This window comes from Phoenix dactylifera, chromosome 10 (genome assembly GCF_009389715.1).
Source record: "Phoenix dactylifera cultivar Barhee BC4 chromosome 10, palm_55x_up_171113_PBpolish2nd_filt_p, whole genome shotgun sequence".
Lineage (NCBI taxonomy): Eukaryota > Viridiplantae > Streptophyta > Magnoliopsida > Arecales > Arecaceae > Phoenix > Phoenix dactylifera.
The window spans coordinates 10,186,970-10,201,679 of NC_052401.1; the positions used below are offsets into that span (position 1 = coordinate 10,186,970).

The 14,710-nt window shown below is 40.7% G+C and overlaps 1 protein-coding gene across 1 annotated transcript; it reads right to left on the reverse strand.

Annotated features, from left to right (window-relative positions):
• Positions 1–11,816: 11,816 nt before the first annotated feature.
• Positions 11,817–12,915, reverse strand: LOC120112195 (endo-1,4-beta-xylanase C-like). Its single transcript, XM_039131001.1, has one exon. It carries the CDS (start codon positions 12,701–12,703, stop codon positions 12,059–12,061), a length of 645 nt encoding a protein of 214 aa, XP_038986929.1. The 5' UTR covers positions 12,704–12,915; the 3' UTR covers positions 11,817–12,058.
• Positions 12,916–14,710: the final 1,795 nt, after the last annotated feature.

Below are 14,710 nucleotides of genomic sequence, written 5' to 3' on the forward strand. Positions count from 1 at the left end.
CTGATTCTCATAAGCGAGATAAACAATTTCAAACTGGGGATTATGTTATGATACGTATTCGGCCTGAGCGGTTTCCATCTGGAACCGTCAAGAAACTGCAGGCTCGTAGTGCTGGGCCCTTTCAGGTGATGCAACGAGTGGGCACTAATGCTTACGTTCTTGATCTTCCCTCTGATTTTGGTATTAGCTCCACTTTTAATATTGAGAATTTGGTTGCTTACAAGGGCCCCCTTTCTATTCCTACTGATCCTTTCACTCAGCCATCACTTAAGCTTGATGATACTCCTATTCTTGATTCCATACCATCTCCGACCCATCTAGCTTTGCCACCAGCACAAAAAGAACATATTGATGCCATTTTAGATGAGCAGACTGTTTCTACCAGTGATGGGGGTATTCAGCGTTTCTTGGTTCGCTGGCGAGGACGCCCGGAGTCTGATGCTACATGAATTACACGTGCGGAGTTACAGCGCATTGACCCAGATCTCTTGGAGTACTACCAGAGTCATTCGTCGGGGTCGACTTCTTCTTACCTAGGAAGAGTTGGTGCGGACACGAGTACTGGACTGATTATTTTGCGGGATCATGGTTGTCGCAGGAGGACGGTCCAGCCACTTTCGTTGTGGCTGGATTGATTGATGTTATTTTTATTATTTATTTATTTTATGTGGGTAGGATTAATTTGCATATTGTCTTTTGAGGATCTTTTTCGAATTGTTTTCTTCGTTGGGACTTATTTGTTATTTTGTGGCCCTATATATATATAGGGCATGCATTTGTTTATTTTTTTTTAATGAATGAATACAAGAAAATTAGCCTTCTTCTTCTTCCTCCTCCTCTCCTCTTTTCTTCTTCTTCCCCTCTTCTTCTCCTCTTTCACGCTGCCTTCTAACCCTTACATCTGTCCTACATCACAATTCCATGCATAGATCAATAAATACATGTTTTTCCATTCAAAATTGTTGTTGGTATCTATCTGGATTGCCATGATAAAAACTTGTATCCGGTTTGATAGGAGGTCCTACAAGGCACCTTCTCAATATATTTTGTGTAATATTCAGTAATCGTACCAACAGTTGCAGTTAGTAGAACATAAAAATTATCATCATCAACTATCTCATCTTCACTGGAATAATTCTCCTCAGAACTATTGTCAATACTACCCATACTTGTAGAAAAAAATATTATGCAAAAAATAAAACATCCATAACAAATAAAACAAATGATATATAAACATATAATATAAATAACACAAACAATATAAGAAAACACCAACACATAATATCGATAATATCCATAAAATCAATAGCATCCACAATACATTATCCAAGAGATACCATAAATACATATAGTCCATCACCATTCTGCAATAGAAGTTCATAATTAAAACTACAAAACATATTGCCATAATAGTACATCAACAATTACTTCTATAGGTTTGACATTCGCTTGAGCCATTCAATTTGAAGATAGGTATCTTGGAGAGCCACAAACATCTCTTGATGTTCTCTTTTAAGGAGCATCTTAGTAGCAATCAAAAGCAGTTCAGGTTGTGCTACCATCTCAGGCATCGCACGCACTACGCCTATCACCTCATCGATACTACATACAGATTTATCAATCGATACCATCTTGGATGACACTGTACTCCTCTTCTCCACTGTATCAATAAGACGACTCAATTGCTAAGATAGTTGTGCAGCACTCCCTATCTTCTTACATTTCTTATCATGCAAAGTATGGCTAACTCTCTTCTGTCCTCTCTCCTGGATAGCATCAAATGCAAAGGTAGGGTTACCATTAAAATTATCAGTGGGAACGTCATCAATTTTATATGCAATCATATGAGGGTCCTCATCTGAGTCATCTAAGCCCTCAAACATATCATTATTAACCCCATCCAACCTCTCATACACTCCAATTGTGTCCTCAACATCCTCCTGCATCGGTAAAGATGGTGCCCAAGAACTCTCCCCAGTAGCACTAGTATCTCTAAATAACCTATTCAATTTTATGGCATGTTGCAGACCACATTCTCAAAACTTAGTTGCATCAGAAATTTTCTGCAAGTTAACAATATATAGTGGTCAATAGTAGTTTATAAGTTAGTATAAAAAATCTTACAAACATCAAACTAGTGGCACATGTACCTGCAATTTTTTTCCCCACCATGCATCTGGTGCATCTATTGTATTTCTAATAGGATCCCATCCAAGCCCTATTTTTTTCCCACCAATTTCATCCAAATGCTCCAATTTGCTTTCGGGTTATCCCACTTATTTTTAAATTTTTTGTAGTCATATTTGATTTTCAGTCTTCTCATTGAATTTTTAATTATATTGGCCTACCCTACCCTATTGAAATGTATTCCCTGGCAATTACCAACTTCAACTTCACCAATATATATATATATATATATATATCAATAAACTCCTCCATCAATTTATCATTCCAAATGGCCATCTTCTTCTTCTTATCTTGGGTAGATAGACCAGAAAGAGTATGTTGGCTCTTTTTAGACATTTGTTCTTCTTACAATGCAACAACAAAGACATGAAACATTTTGTCAATCCTAAGTCATGATTTCATCCATAATCATAAAGCACTTTGTAAAGCTTATCCCTTGCAATCGTAAGTGTTAGACATCCCCAATGGGAATCTAGGGTTGAAAAAGGTTAAAGATGGCCTACAGTTGTGCGTGTGCATGTCCTCATATAATCATATTTCGACAAAAAAAAATATTATACCTACTCACACAACTAACATGAAGAGTTGATGCTCAAATTAGAAGAAGAAAAAACAGAAACATAATTCTCTAGAAAGAAACTAGAAACAATTCTCTGACAAAAAAGCTTAATAATCTGAAATATGGTTTGAGACCTCTTAAGCCTGGTACACACATAATATATTTTGCAAAATAGTTTTAGGCAAAGAAATAACTTATGAAAGATAAATAACCTTGTTTGAGGTGTTCATTTAATATCAAGCAACTAGAAAGTCTAATGTCAATGGTTGGACAAGTCATGTGACATTATACGGCCATGTTTATGCATGTACTTTTTCTAAGAATCATTTCTTAGTATAGGAAAAAAAAAACATCCACATGTTCTAGATGAACCTTCCTTCTATCTTTTTATTCTCCTCAATCTTCTATTTAATCCTCTTCTTTCAGTGTTAACATGAACATTGACATGTTTTTCTAAATGTCAAATCAATATCCAAAGAATATGCTAATGAACCCAATTTGGCACTAAAATTACTCTAGAAGCACTCTAGCAACTCAAATTAATTTGAAGATTGAGCCAAATTAGGTAAGCCTGTATTGGGTTGACAGCTCATATGACAACCAAGTTATCCTGGGAACCAGTGTGATATAAATTCAGGGAGATACACCTGGCCAGTTGCCCCAAGATTTAATCATGACAAGATACCTCTTGGCTGTCAATTTTAAATAAATCCTTATTTTAATTTTTAATCCCAATAAACCTGCAATTTACCTCATGTTTTAGTTATAAGAATTTCTTAGGCATAAATAAACAGAATATTATCCACAAAGAAGATAGATCATTGCAGCTCTTTGAAGATCAATGGTCAATCCACTTTTAAGAAACACAGGCCAGATCTTGAAACTGATAATTGGTAACTCAAACGAATTGAGGTGGAAAAATTGTGCTTAAGAGTACTCTCTCTCTCTCTCTCTCTCTCTCTCTCTCTCTCTCTCTCTCTCTCTCTCTCTCTCTGAGAGAGAGAGAGAGGACTCTCTCTGACAGAGAGAGGACTCTCTCAGTACACAAATGATCTTGCGGTGCACCGTGGACCGCTTGAGCATGGACCGCGATGCCGCGGTCCACGCTTGAGCCTAGACCGTGATGCCGCGGTCCATATTTTTTGATGCATGGACCATGATCTCACGGTCCACGCTCAAAGGAGGACGATGGTGCTTTAGCAAAAAAAAAAAAAAAAAAAAAAAAAAAAAAAAAAAAAAGAGGACCGCGGTGTCGCGGTTCCGGCTTGAGCCCAGACCACGATGCCGTGGTCCAGCTCTTCTTTGCGTGAACTGCGATGCTGCGATCCATAACCTCCTGATGCATCGTGGTTCGAGGAGGACCCCAACGTGGACCGCTAAATATGATTCGGAGGGAATGGAGAAGAAATTATAATTTTTTTCCTCTAACTACCTCTCCCACCCCTTCCTCCGATGCCGGCTATCGATCTGGAGAAGATGCAGGAAATACAATTTTCATGATCCAAAAGGATGGATACAAAAATAGAAAGTGTTTTTTGCATGAATACCCTTCTAAATATCGAATTTTGCATGAATACCCTTTCAAAATTGATATTTACATGTATACCTTCATAAAACACTAATTTTGTCATTCTACCCTTTTTTTTTATTTTTGTTTTTGCATATGTACCTATGCTATCTAACGACGTTAAAAAATTAACGGTTTCAAATTTAAATAACTAAAATACATTTAATTGGTAGACATGCAAATAGATCGCGATCCGATAGTAGGAGAAGAAGACGGGACAATAGCATAATTTTAAAATTTTATTTTATTTTTAATTAATATAAATATAATTTTTTTTAACACCATTAAAACAACCGTTATATTATGGGCATTTATACAATAACAGAGTTTTACAAGGATATATATGCAAATATCAATTTTGAAAAGGTATTCATGCAAAATTCGATATTTAGAAGGGTATCCATGCAAAAAACCAAAATAGAAAAGAAGAATACCTTTTCTTTATGGAAGAGAATCTGATCCACGGCTAGGATTCTTTGTTAGAGCTCCAGCAGATTTTTAGGTTTATAAAGGGATAAAGTATGTAATTGTTATATTTTATTATGAATATTTTGGTAAAAAAAAATTTCCGCGAAAGCTCAAAACAATTTTTTCGGGAAGCTGCAAAATGGAGCTTCCCCCAAAAAGCTATTTTTAGCTTTTTGGAAAGCTAAAACAACATCCCAAAATTTTTAAAAAACATCCTTTTTCATCCAAAAGTAATTTTAGATGATTAAAAGTACTTTTTTGCCCTCCAAAAACTTTTCCAAACAAAGCTTAAGTATTCATAATGTCTCAAAACACTAAACATCTGAAAAAGAATCCACCTACAACAGAAGATCCATAAGCTATGATCCTTTTTCTTTTCTAACTAGGCATAGACTAGTGAAATGAGGCATACAAATTTGGTCCAAAATATACAAGTATAATTTTGCCCATCTTATTTGGCTGCACACGGTTTGGTTAGTTAGTGGTGATTGAAAGCATGAGAACCGGTTGTATCCAATTTAGCACTATTTTTAATAGTTCATCTCTGCAAATTGATTTCACAAGAGAGACCTATGGTTTTACGGTCGAGTTAAGCTGCATCTCATTTTGTTGAATTATCTAGAATGCAGAAAGAATGCAACCACCAGGACTGATCAAACTTCCACCTTGCCCCGACGCACACATGTCAAGGACTCTGCAGCAAAGCATTTTTCATCGCGTACATAATTTGGTCTTGCAGTACAGCCAATCTATGTTCACAGAACTATATCAGATGAATAGGGATGGGTTTACTCATTTGAGGGAGCAGGAGGGGCAATAGAGTTACCTGGGCATCCGTATTACCGGAAGGAGATTGCGGACGATGGAGTGCCTCGGTATGGTGCAGCGCTTCCAGGAGTGGCTTGAGTGTTAGCAAGCTGCCTCATAATCCATGATGGGGAGGCTGACTCTAGTGAGATTGGTCCTTAGCTCTATGCCAATTTATCTCATATCCAACACGGTCATCCCAAAGATGGTGCTGTTGAGGATTGAGCGATTGCTCTGAAGCTTCCTATGGGGCTCATATGGTGACAGACACAGGGTGCACTTGCTTGCATGGGATACTGTTTGCCAGACGACTCGGAAAGAAGGGTTGAGTGTCCAATCTCTACTTACGAGAAGAGAGGCATTGATTGCTAGACATGAGGTAAGGCTGATACTTAAGCTATAGTGTTTTTGGAGTCAGATGATGACAGTCCATTACGGATCGGTTACAGTAGGTGGGGTAGTTCAGAGTAGCCGGAGGTAGGGGTGGCAAAATATGACCCGACCCGCCAACCCGACCCGTGTTCGACCCGCCATAAACAGGTTCGGGTTTGGCCTAAACAGGTTCGGGTCGTAAACAGGTTGACCCGATTAATCTGTTTATTAATTGGGTCGGATACAGGTTTTAGATATCTGACCTGTTTAACCCATATAACCTGTTTAATATATGGGCCTTATTGGGCCTGGTTTTATCCTAAATAAAATAGATGGAGGCTAAGATCCAACGGCTGGGAGGGGAGGGGAGATGAGATCACCGGATGAAAACAGTGAGAAACCCTCTACAGCCCTCGGGTTCTTTCCCTCTTTCCCTCCTCCATCTCTCCCTCTCTTCCCCCGGCTGCCGAGCCGCCGAAGCCCGAAGGTCTTCCTCCGGCCGTCGCCCCTCCGTCGAAGACCGCAGCCGACCATTGCCTCCCTCTGTCGTCGCCCCTCCGTCGAAGACTGCAGCCGGCCATTGCCTCTCCGGTCGTCGCCCCTTTTCGTGGGATTTCACCTTGGTCCCCTCAGATTCGGCGAACAAGCGAGCAGAGGAGGTCGGTGAGGAGGGACTCGATGATGCCGAGGAGAAGCAGAAGATCCGGAGATGCCAGGCCTTCGATGATGCTGAGGAGGTCGATGAGGAGGGACTCGACGACGACTCGGGTCGGAGGAGGGGGCCAAGCTGCCAAAGGTCGGAGGATTTCATCGAGATCCGGGAGTCGTCGGAGGAGCGGAGGAGGGAGTGGTGGCCGCGGAGGGAGACGCGGGGGTCGACCGTCGACGGCACAAGGCTTGCCGCGGTTGGGTCGTGGGACCTTCCGACTTCCGAGGCGGGGCTTCTGAGAGGTGGGCGGCGGCCGCTACCGGCGGACGGAGGGGCAGGCGGATGAAGTGGGAAAGGGTTTTCGGGCTGGGCCGCTGGAAGAGTGAGGATTGAGGAAGGAGGTCTTGGACTCTTGGAGGAGACGGGTGAGGGAAGAACGGAGAGGGGAGGGGAGGGTGTTTAAACGGGTCACGGGTCACGGCCTCACGGGTGTTTAAACGGGTCAAAATTCAAAAAAGAACTATTTAAACAGACCTGTTTATTAAACAGGTTAAATGGGTCGGGTCGGGTTACCTGTTTAATAAACAGATCGGGTTTGGGTTGTAATTTCTGACCTGTTTAATAAACAGGTCAGATTCAGGTTTATGATTTTTTGACCCGACCTGAATCTGACCCGACCCGTTTATGCCCGACCCAACCCGATTGCCACCCCTAGCCGGAGGTGCTCCTTCATATGGAGGGAGATTTGCAAATATGTTTCTACTGCCTTGGCTAACACTAGGTGGTCGATTGGAGATGAGTGCAGCATAGATGTTGTGGAGGACCCTTGGGTGGATACTCTCCCGATGAGGCTCTAGCCGACCATGGTCGATGTTGAGGCCGTGGAGGATTTGCAGGTTCGCGATCTTCTTTGCCCTGATGGCGTAGGGTGGGACTCTAGCCGGATCGACCATCTATTTGAAGAGCACCTAGTAGAGAGAGTACAGTCGCTAGCAGTTCTAGGGTGTTCTAGTCTAGATGTGAGAGTTTGGTGCACATCTTACGGCCCAAAGTTCAGAATTAGAGACTTATACGGCCTTCTTCAAAGTAAGCAGCAACTAAGGCAGGATTGCACCTGGATTTGGAGATTCGGTCTTCATCCAAGGATTGCCCCGTTACTTTAGAAGGTGGTTTGTGGTCGACTATCAACAAGGTTCGTCCTGAGCAGGCGCAGACTAAGCATCCAACTGCACTGCCCTGGGTGCAAGGTGGAGGAGTTTGTGGACCATGTTTTGTTCCCGTGCAATCAAGCTATGAGTGTACAAAGCCTTATTGATATCCTGTCGGATACTCGGTGTTAGTCTGTCTCCTTCACCCAGGTGCTTAGACGGTGGTCCTCCACACCTCAAAACCGGTATGTGGCCATCTGGGCAACATATATTGCTTATGATATTTGGCTAGCCAGGAATGTCTGGATATTTAAAGAGAGTAGTCCTACACCAAGGTTCGTTGTAGAGAGAGCCTGGGTGCAGGCTACAGAGATCATCCATGCAGGTCCATCGGACAGGCCATTGATAGCTCAGGGTACTTGAGGCTCTACATCTGCTCTTGTAGCGCTATAGATGGTGTACATCACCTGGGAGCCTCTACATCCGAGTTTTCTCAAGATCAACTTCGATGGATGTGTTTTGGATGGTGGCAGGAGGGATGGTGTGGACTTTGTGATCAGAGGCCCATACTCTAGGATGGTGGCAACCGGTGAGTGTCCTATCTTTGATATTTCTGTCCTTGGGGTAGATCTGAGGGCAACCTGAGCAGGTCTATGTCATGCTTGGCATGTACTGTTGGCCAACGCAATCCAGCTCGAGATGACTCGGTTATGGCAATCTGCTGGATCTAGGGATGCACTGGTGACTGGGGTGGCTACAATCCCCTGCTCTTGAATATTTGGGGCATAGCAGGCGGAGACATAGCCTTCCGGGCCAAGCATATCATTAGGGAGATTAATGGAACTCTAGATTAGGTGGCTTTGTTTGGGGCAAATCAGTTTGGGGGTGTTCTCTAGACTGGTGAGAAGGAGTTGTCTAGAGCGTTCCGTGATTTGTTATTTTTTAACTTTTTTAGATGTATTCCTCTTTTCTCTTTTTCTTTTATTTTTTATTTATTTTTTATCACCGGGTTTTTATATCGAGAAAATGCCCAGGCTGGTTTAGCGCGGGAAAGACAGAAATGGGGGGTTTATATGATAGGTAGGCGATGGGGGATGAAACGTGCACTTCTAAATGGGGCCCACTAAATCGATGTAGCATAAGGTTGAGATCGGATCGGATGGATACTAACATATTCATGTCTATATTTATTTTATTTGATGAAGACAGATACAGATACGAATGTTAGTCAGTTACAAAAATTTATGTCCATATTTGTTTTAAATGGATACGAATACAAATTGGATACCAAAAGTATGGATATAAATACGAATATAAATCGATTATTAAACCTAATGACCATAAATTCAAAAGTATTACTAAATAGATGACCCCAACCTAGATTCACTCAAGATACTTATTTTCCCAATTAATATCATAATTTAACAGTTAACGTGATGAACAATCAAACCTATAGCATTGGGATATAGAAAAGCTTGTTGAGGGTAGAACTTTACTTGCTTAGATCAGTCAACTGAGTAACATTCTCTCATAACTCCTTCAACTGCTCAGCAAATGTTAGACACAAAAGTGATGCGACAAAGAATGCTAGAAGGATGTGATCAATATTTAAATTAAGCGTTGCTCCCACCAATTTCTGACATCGTGCCTCTTCTCCCAATCAGAACCATATGGTCCAATGAGAAATGACTGACCTTAAGAGAGAATTCTGACCTTCCTTTCTCTTTCTCCTCCTTCACCTCAACCTTCCCTAGTTCTTCTGCATCTCTTCCAGTTGAAAGGTTTTCATCTTTAGACCATTAACCAAAGAATCAAAAGAAATAAAAATAGAGAAAATGAAAATTTACCGATCTGTTTCCAGTCGTTGGCATATTCACCAAGAGAAAAAAACTATTTGCTGTTTTTAAACGAGGCCATCCCTAGCCTCTCCGTGCTCTCACCAAGTGCCATTTCCTTCAGCTCAAACCAGATCATCAACTCAGATCACATGCACAAAGAAAAGAAGAACAAAAACAAGAAAGAAAGAGAAAAGAAACAGATCGACGAAAAGAACAAGGAGAGACGTTGTGAAGATGAACGAATCGAGCTTCCATCAGTCCGCAGCTACCATCCATATTCGAAGAAGCGCAAGCCCCATGGCCTCCGCATCCATCGAACCAGTGCCCTTGAATTCAAGCCGCTGCCTTTCCAAACCTCAATCAATCTACCATCCCAAAAACTTTGAGATTTCGAACATAGGAGAGATGTATGAACGAAGATTCACGCATCGAAGAATCCCAGCGAGTGTCAGACCAGATCTCCCTAGTCCCCCACTTGGTCCCCCAGATCCACGGCCGGGAGACCGAGGGCAAACACCGGAGACGGCCGATCAGACGGTTATTTTGCTGTCGGAGACGCGAATCGGATTCCAACGGGCATAGCACTGGGGAGATCGCGAGGACGAATTCCAAAACAACTTCTTCCCTCTCTCTGTCTCCCCTTCCTCTCCTCCCTCCTCTTTTCATTTTTTTTTTTTTTTGTCTTTTATTTATTTATTATCTTCGGGATTTCATATTGAGGAAATCCCCCCGCCAGTTTTGCGCGAGAAAGAGAGAAATGGGGGCTTCATACGATAGGCAGCCAACGGGGGAAGGAAACATGACCTCTTCGTGGGTCCCATTGAACTGACGTAGCCTAAGGCTAAGATCGTATCCATATTTAATTTGTTTGATCAAAATAGGGATATGGATGTTGATCGGATACAAAAATTCATGTTGATATTTGTTTTAAATGGATATTGGAGAATCCCTTGTCTCGGAGTAGATCATCCCAATCCCCACTCAATTGGCCCAATCCACATCCACAGTCTGAGAGACTGAGGGCAAGTGCCGAAGATGGCTAATCTGACCGTTATTTTGCCGCTAGAGATGCAAATCGGATTCCAATGAGCATAGGCTTTGGGGAGATTACAACAACAAATGCCGAAACAAATAACAATAATAACAATAACAATAATAATAATACAGCAATATTTTTGAATTACTCAGTATATGTTTTTGGTGCGCATTGTAATATTTTTCATTTATCGTAAATATCCTCCAAGTAGTGCTTGGAGAAAGTTACCGTGCCCCAATGTGATAGCATAGCAAGTATATCGTTGTCATTCTCCTGCAAGCGTATCATTGTAGTAGCTGTGATGTTTGTTACCCGAATCAAGTACACCCCTATACATGATCATAAACAATTGAGTTTCACACTCAGTTCAGTTGAAATATCAGTTGAGATAGAAATCAACCATCATTGGTTAACTTCTTACAGAAGCTCCCAATATAAGTATATAACAAGTGCCAATCTGGTGATTCTCGCACATATGCTATCGAATGTCACAACCAGCCGTCAGACATCCTCATTCTCAGTGTTTAATGAAGTATATGATTCACTAAAACTAATGTTAACAGTGGGAAAACTAAAGAACAGCCCAGGTCCTTCCACAAGAGCAAAGCCTAAAGCTCCAACTCAAGCAACCAAACATACGAATTCCTCCATATCATGCAAGAGCTAAACAAGAATGAAAATGAAGATGATCTCTCTTTTTCCACTCAAGATCCATTTCAAAAAATACAGACAAAAATAAAAATACATTTCCATATCAAAGGGTTGAATTTGAATTTTGAGCGAAGCTCAACTCTGAAAAATTAAGCTAATTATTCTATTGCTCCAGTCAAGCCTTACTTCAAGAAATATGCCGATAACCAGAACAGTAGTTGTTAATCTTCTTTAATGATATCAAAAAAAAAAAAAAAAAACATTATTGTAACGCTCAACTTAGAAAACGCAAATGGACCATCACGATGCCCTACCAGCTCACTGGAAAAAATTCTATAGCCTGTATACAGATTAGGGACAGATTAGGGTACCAGACCATAATGACATCTCAAATTGACACATCTCAATTTCTTGGACAATCTGGTCCATTCAAACTATTCAAATCAATGTGCACTTTAATCAGGCATTACATATAAAGCACTTTCTTGGCCACAGAATTCAGCATCCCAGCACATTTTTCAGAATCAGCAACAATAAGACTAGAAGCTTCAGATCAAAATTCAAAAACCTTTTAACACTTATAAGAGTTTCATGTTCTTGCAAGCTTGTTAAAGAGAATCTGGAGGGCATAACTAGCAGCCAATAAATCAAAATACTACCTATGCAGACAAAGTTACAGTCTCGTTAAAATTTATGGTGCATGCATTATGGCTTCAACAACAGAGAGCAGTGCTACTTCGTATTCAATTCTGCACAAGCATCTCTAGCAATCGTTCCTATTGATAATCTCTTCCAGGCATGTCTCTGCCTTGATAAGCTGGTGTGCCTTCTTGATAAGCAGGTCCACCCTGCTGATTGTTAGGGCTGCCTCCTTGATAACCGGATCCACCTTGCTCGTAACCAGGGCCACCCCCTTGATAAGCTGGACTGCCTCCCCGATAGCCAGGCCCCCCTCCTTGATAACCAGTGTTGCCTCCTTGATAGCCTGGACCACCTCCCTGATAACCAGAGCCTGCTGGCATCCCACCCCCAGGATTACCCCCTGGATACCCATGGACGCCTCCTTGATAACCAGGGCCACCAGGCATGCCGCCACCAGGACTGCCTCCTTGATAGCCCTGGCTTCCTTGATAGCCAGGTCCACTGTTTGGCGCATAGCCGCTCTGAGGGTTAGGAGGCATTTGGCTCTGGTAATTGTTGGGCATACCACCCATGTTAGGAGGCATGGTATTGAAGTTACGATTAGGCGGCGGAGGCATGTCTCTAGGAGGCATGGCGTTCTGTGCATTAGGCATTGGAGGCATGTCCCTGGGTGGCATGGCACTATGTGGCGGAGGTGGTGGCACAGGGTTCGGACCATCCTGGCTTCGGAAGTTTGGGTTTGGCATAGGAGGTGCTTCTCTGTTTTGGAAGTTCTGCATGTTCTCCCTTCTCCTTTCAAAGTTCCTTGATCTATCGAAATTACGAGGTCTGTCATTGCGCCTAGATCTCTCATTTGCACGAGCATTATTCCGGACCCATTCTTCATGGTACTTTGGGTCATAGGGTACGGCTTTACCATCTATGAATGGTTCTCCTGCCAAATTAAGGGTGAAAAAAATAACACATTAACTAAAGAAAAGCTCCTAAATAATCTGTTTCCATGGTGCTAATACACAAGAATTTGATTGCAATATAAAAGATAAAAGAAATGAGATGAATCAAACAAAATAGCAAGCAGGCCAGGTTACCTCGATTTATTTGAGAAATATTTGTGTCCAATGCAGCTTGTGACAAGTTTAGGAAAGTTTAGAAAGCTTAATTTCAGTAGAAACTGTGCAAATAATAGATTACTTTCAATCAATTGGGATTTGATTCCTTTTATTCCAAATTGACCATTTAGTTTTGTTTTCTATTAACCGTTAGATGGTTTCCTCATAACCTCATCTTTACTCCTGCAGCACAATTATCTTTCTACTTGGTGTGATACCTTAGCCACAGTTCACATGATCCTGCACAAAGACCGCAATAGCTGATATTTGAGTAAGCACCCATCATTTTTTTTTTCTTTTTTACTTCTTTTCTTGCAACTCCTTCCTATCGAGCAAGCAAATGAATGAAAATGTGAAAAACACAATGAACCAAATGATTGGCAAAGTTGGAGAGAACTGTTACAGATCTAAATGAGCATTTTCCTTCTGAGTCATTCACCATCACAGAAAATCACCTTTCCTAAACAGAGAAATTGTAGCATTCAGACATCAACAAGTAGAGATACCGAAGATGTTGTGAAGCATAATGGAAATGTGAAACCTTCATATCAGTTGCCATGTTGTAATGATCTTTTATTTCCATATACCATCACATCAATTAATGGACCACCATTTATGCCGAATCAGGAAGTAGATTTGTCATTTTCACTACTTTTTAATGGGAACATGTCCTTTTCACTTCAAAACATGTTTCTTCTTTCGTAGATGGAAACTATGATGGCCCCTAGTCAATGAAACTCCTATTGGACAAAGACCAAGAATGATAGGAAAAAATCAAATGAGCACATAACAAATAAATTTGGGCCTTAAAATCCAGTATGGAAGGGAATATACTAGAAGCATGCAAACCAATCAAGAATTATCATGATTGTGCATCTAATGGGTGGTTTCCTCACCCCAACAATTAAGGTTATGCTTCCTGAACCTTACAGCAAAAAGCCAATTTAACCATTCAGATCAAATCAAGCTAAGCTTTATCCATGCTATATGATTCTCTTGACAAGAACATACTCTAGCTTTTCTGTCCTGAATGATGAGCTCTTTCCAAAGATAGGTTAAGGAAGGACATTCATTCATAGAGTGCAGCACAAAGGAGAAATTTAATTTTTTATTTTTTATTCAATGTAGTCAACCCCTAAAATATGCTCCAAGTTCACATCTTCAAGGATCTCACTACAGAATAATGTCAAAATATCTCCAAAATCAATCAAATCTCTATACCTATTAAACGGAAAGGAGAGAGAAAAGTCAGCTCCTCTCCAAAATTCAGAACAATTAAAAAGAAAATCATAAAAAAATTAACTCTTCTTCATTATTTTTGGAAGTCATGTAAAAAAAGAAAAATTTTGCTCATATTTTTGTCTACTATAAAAAAATCAGTTCTTAATAAATTTAGAAAGTGCTGTACAAAAAGGGGAAAAAGAAGTCCTGTTTTTAGTTGGGCTCTTCAAATTTGTTCCAAAAAATTTCAAACAAGAAAACTGCACAATATAATTTGTAGAAATTTTCCTGGAATTCCAATACATACTTCTCTAAAGGAAATAATTTTTAAAATACCAGTATTCCCCATTATGGTAATATTATTATTACGCGTCTCACATGTTTTTTTGGTTAGAAAACTACCTGCATAATATTGTTTCAACATCTCACATGTTTTTCTATTTTGGAAAGAAAATA

Bases quoted from the DNA above. Each gene is read 5' to 3' on its own strand.
- LOC120112195 (XM_039131001.1), bottom strand. From the start codon at position 12,703: ATGCAGAACTTCCAAAACAGAGAAGCACCTCCTATGCCAAACCCAAAC.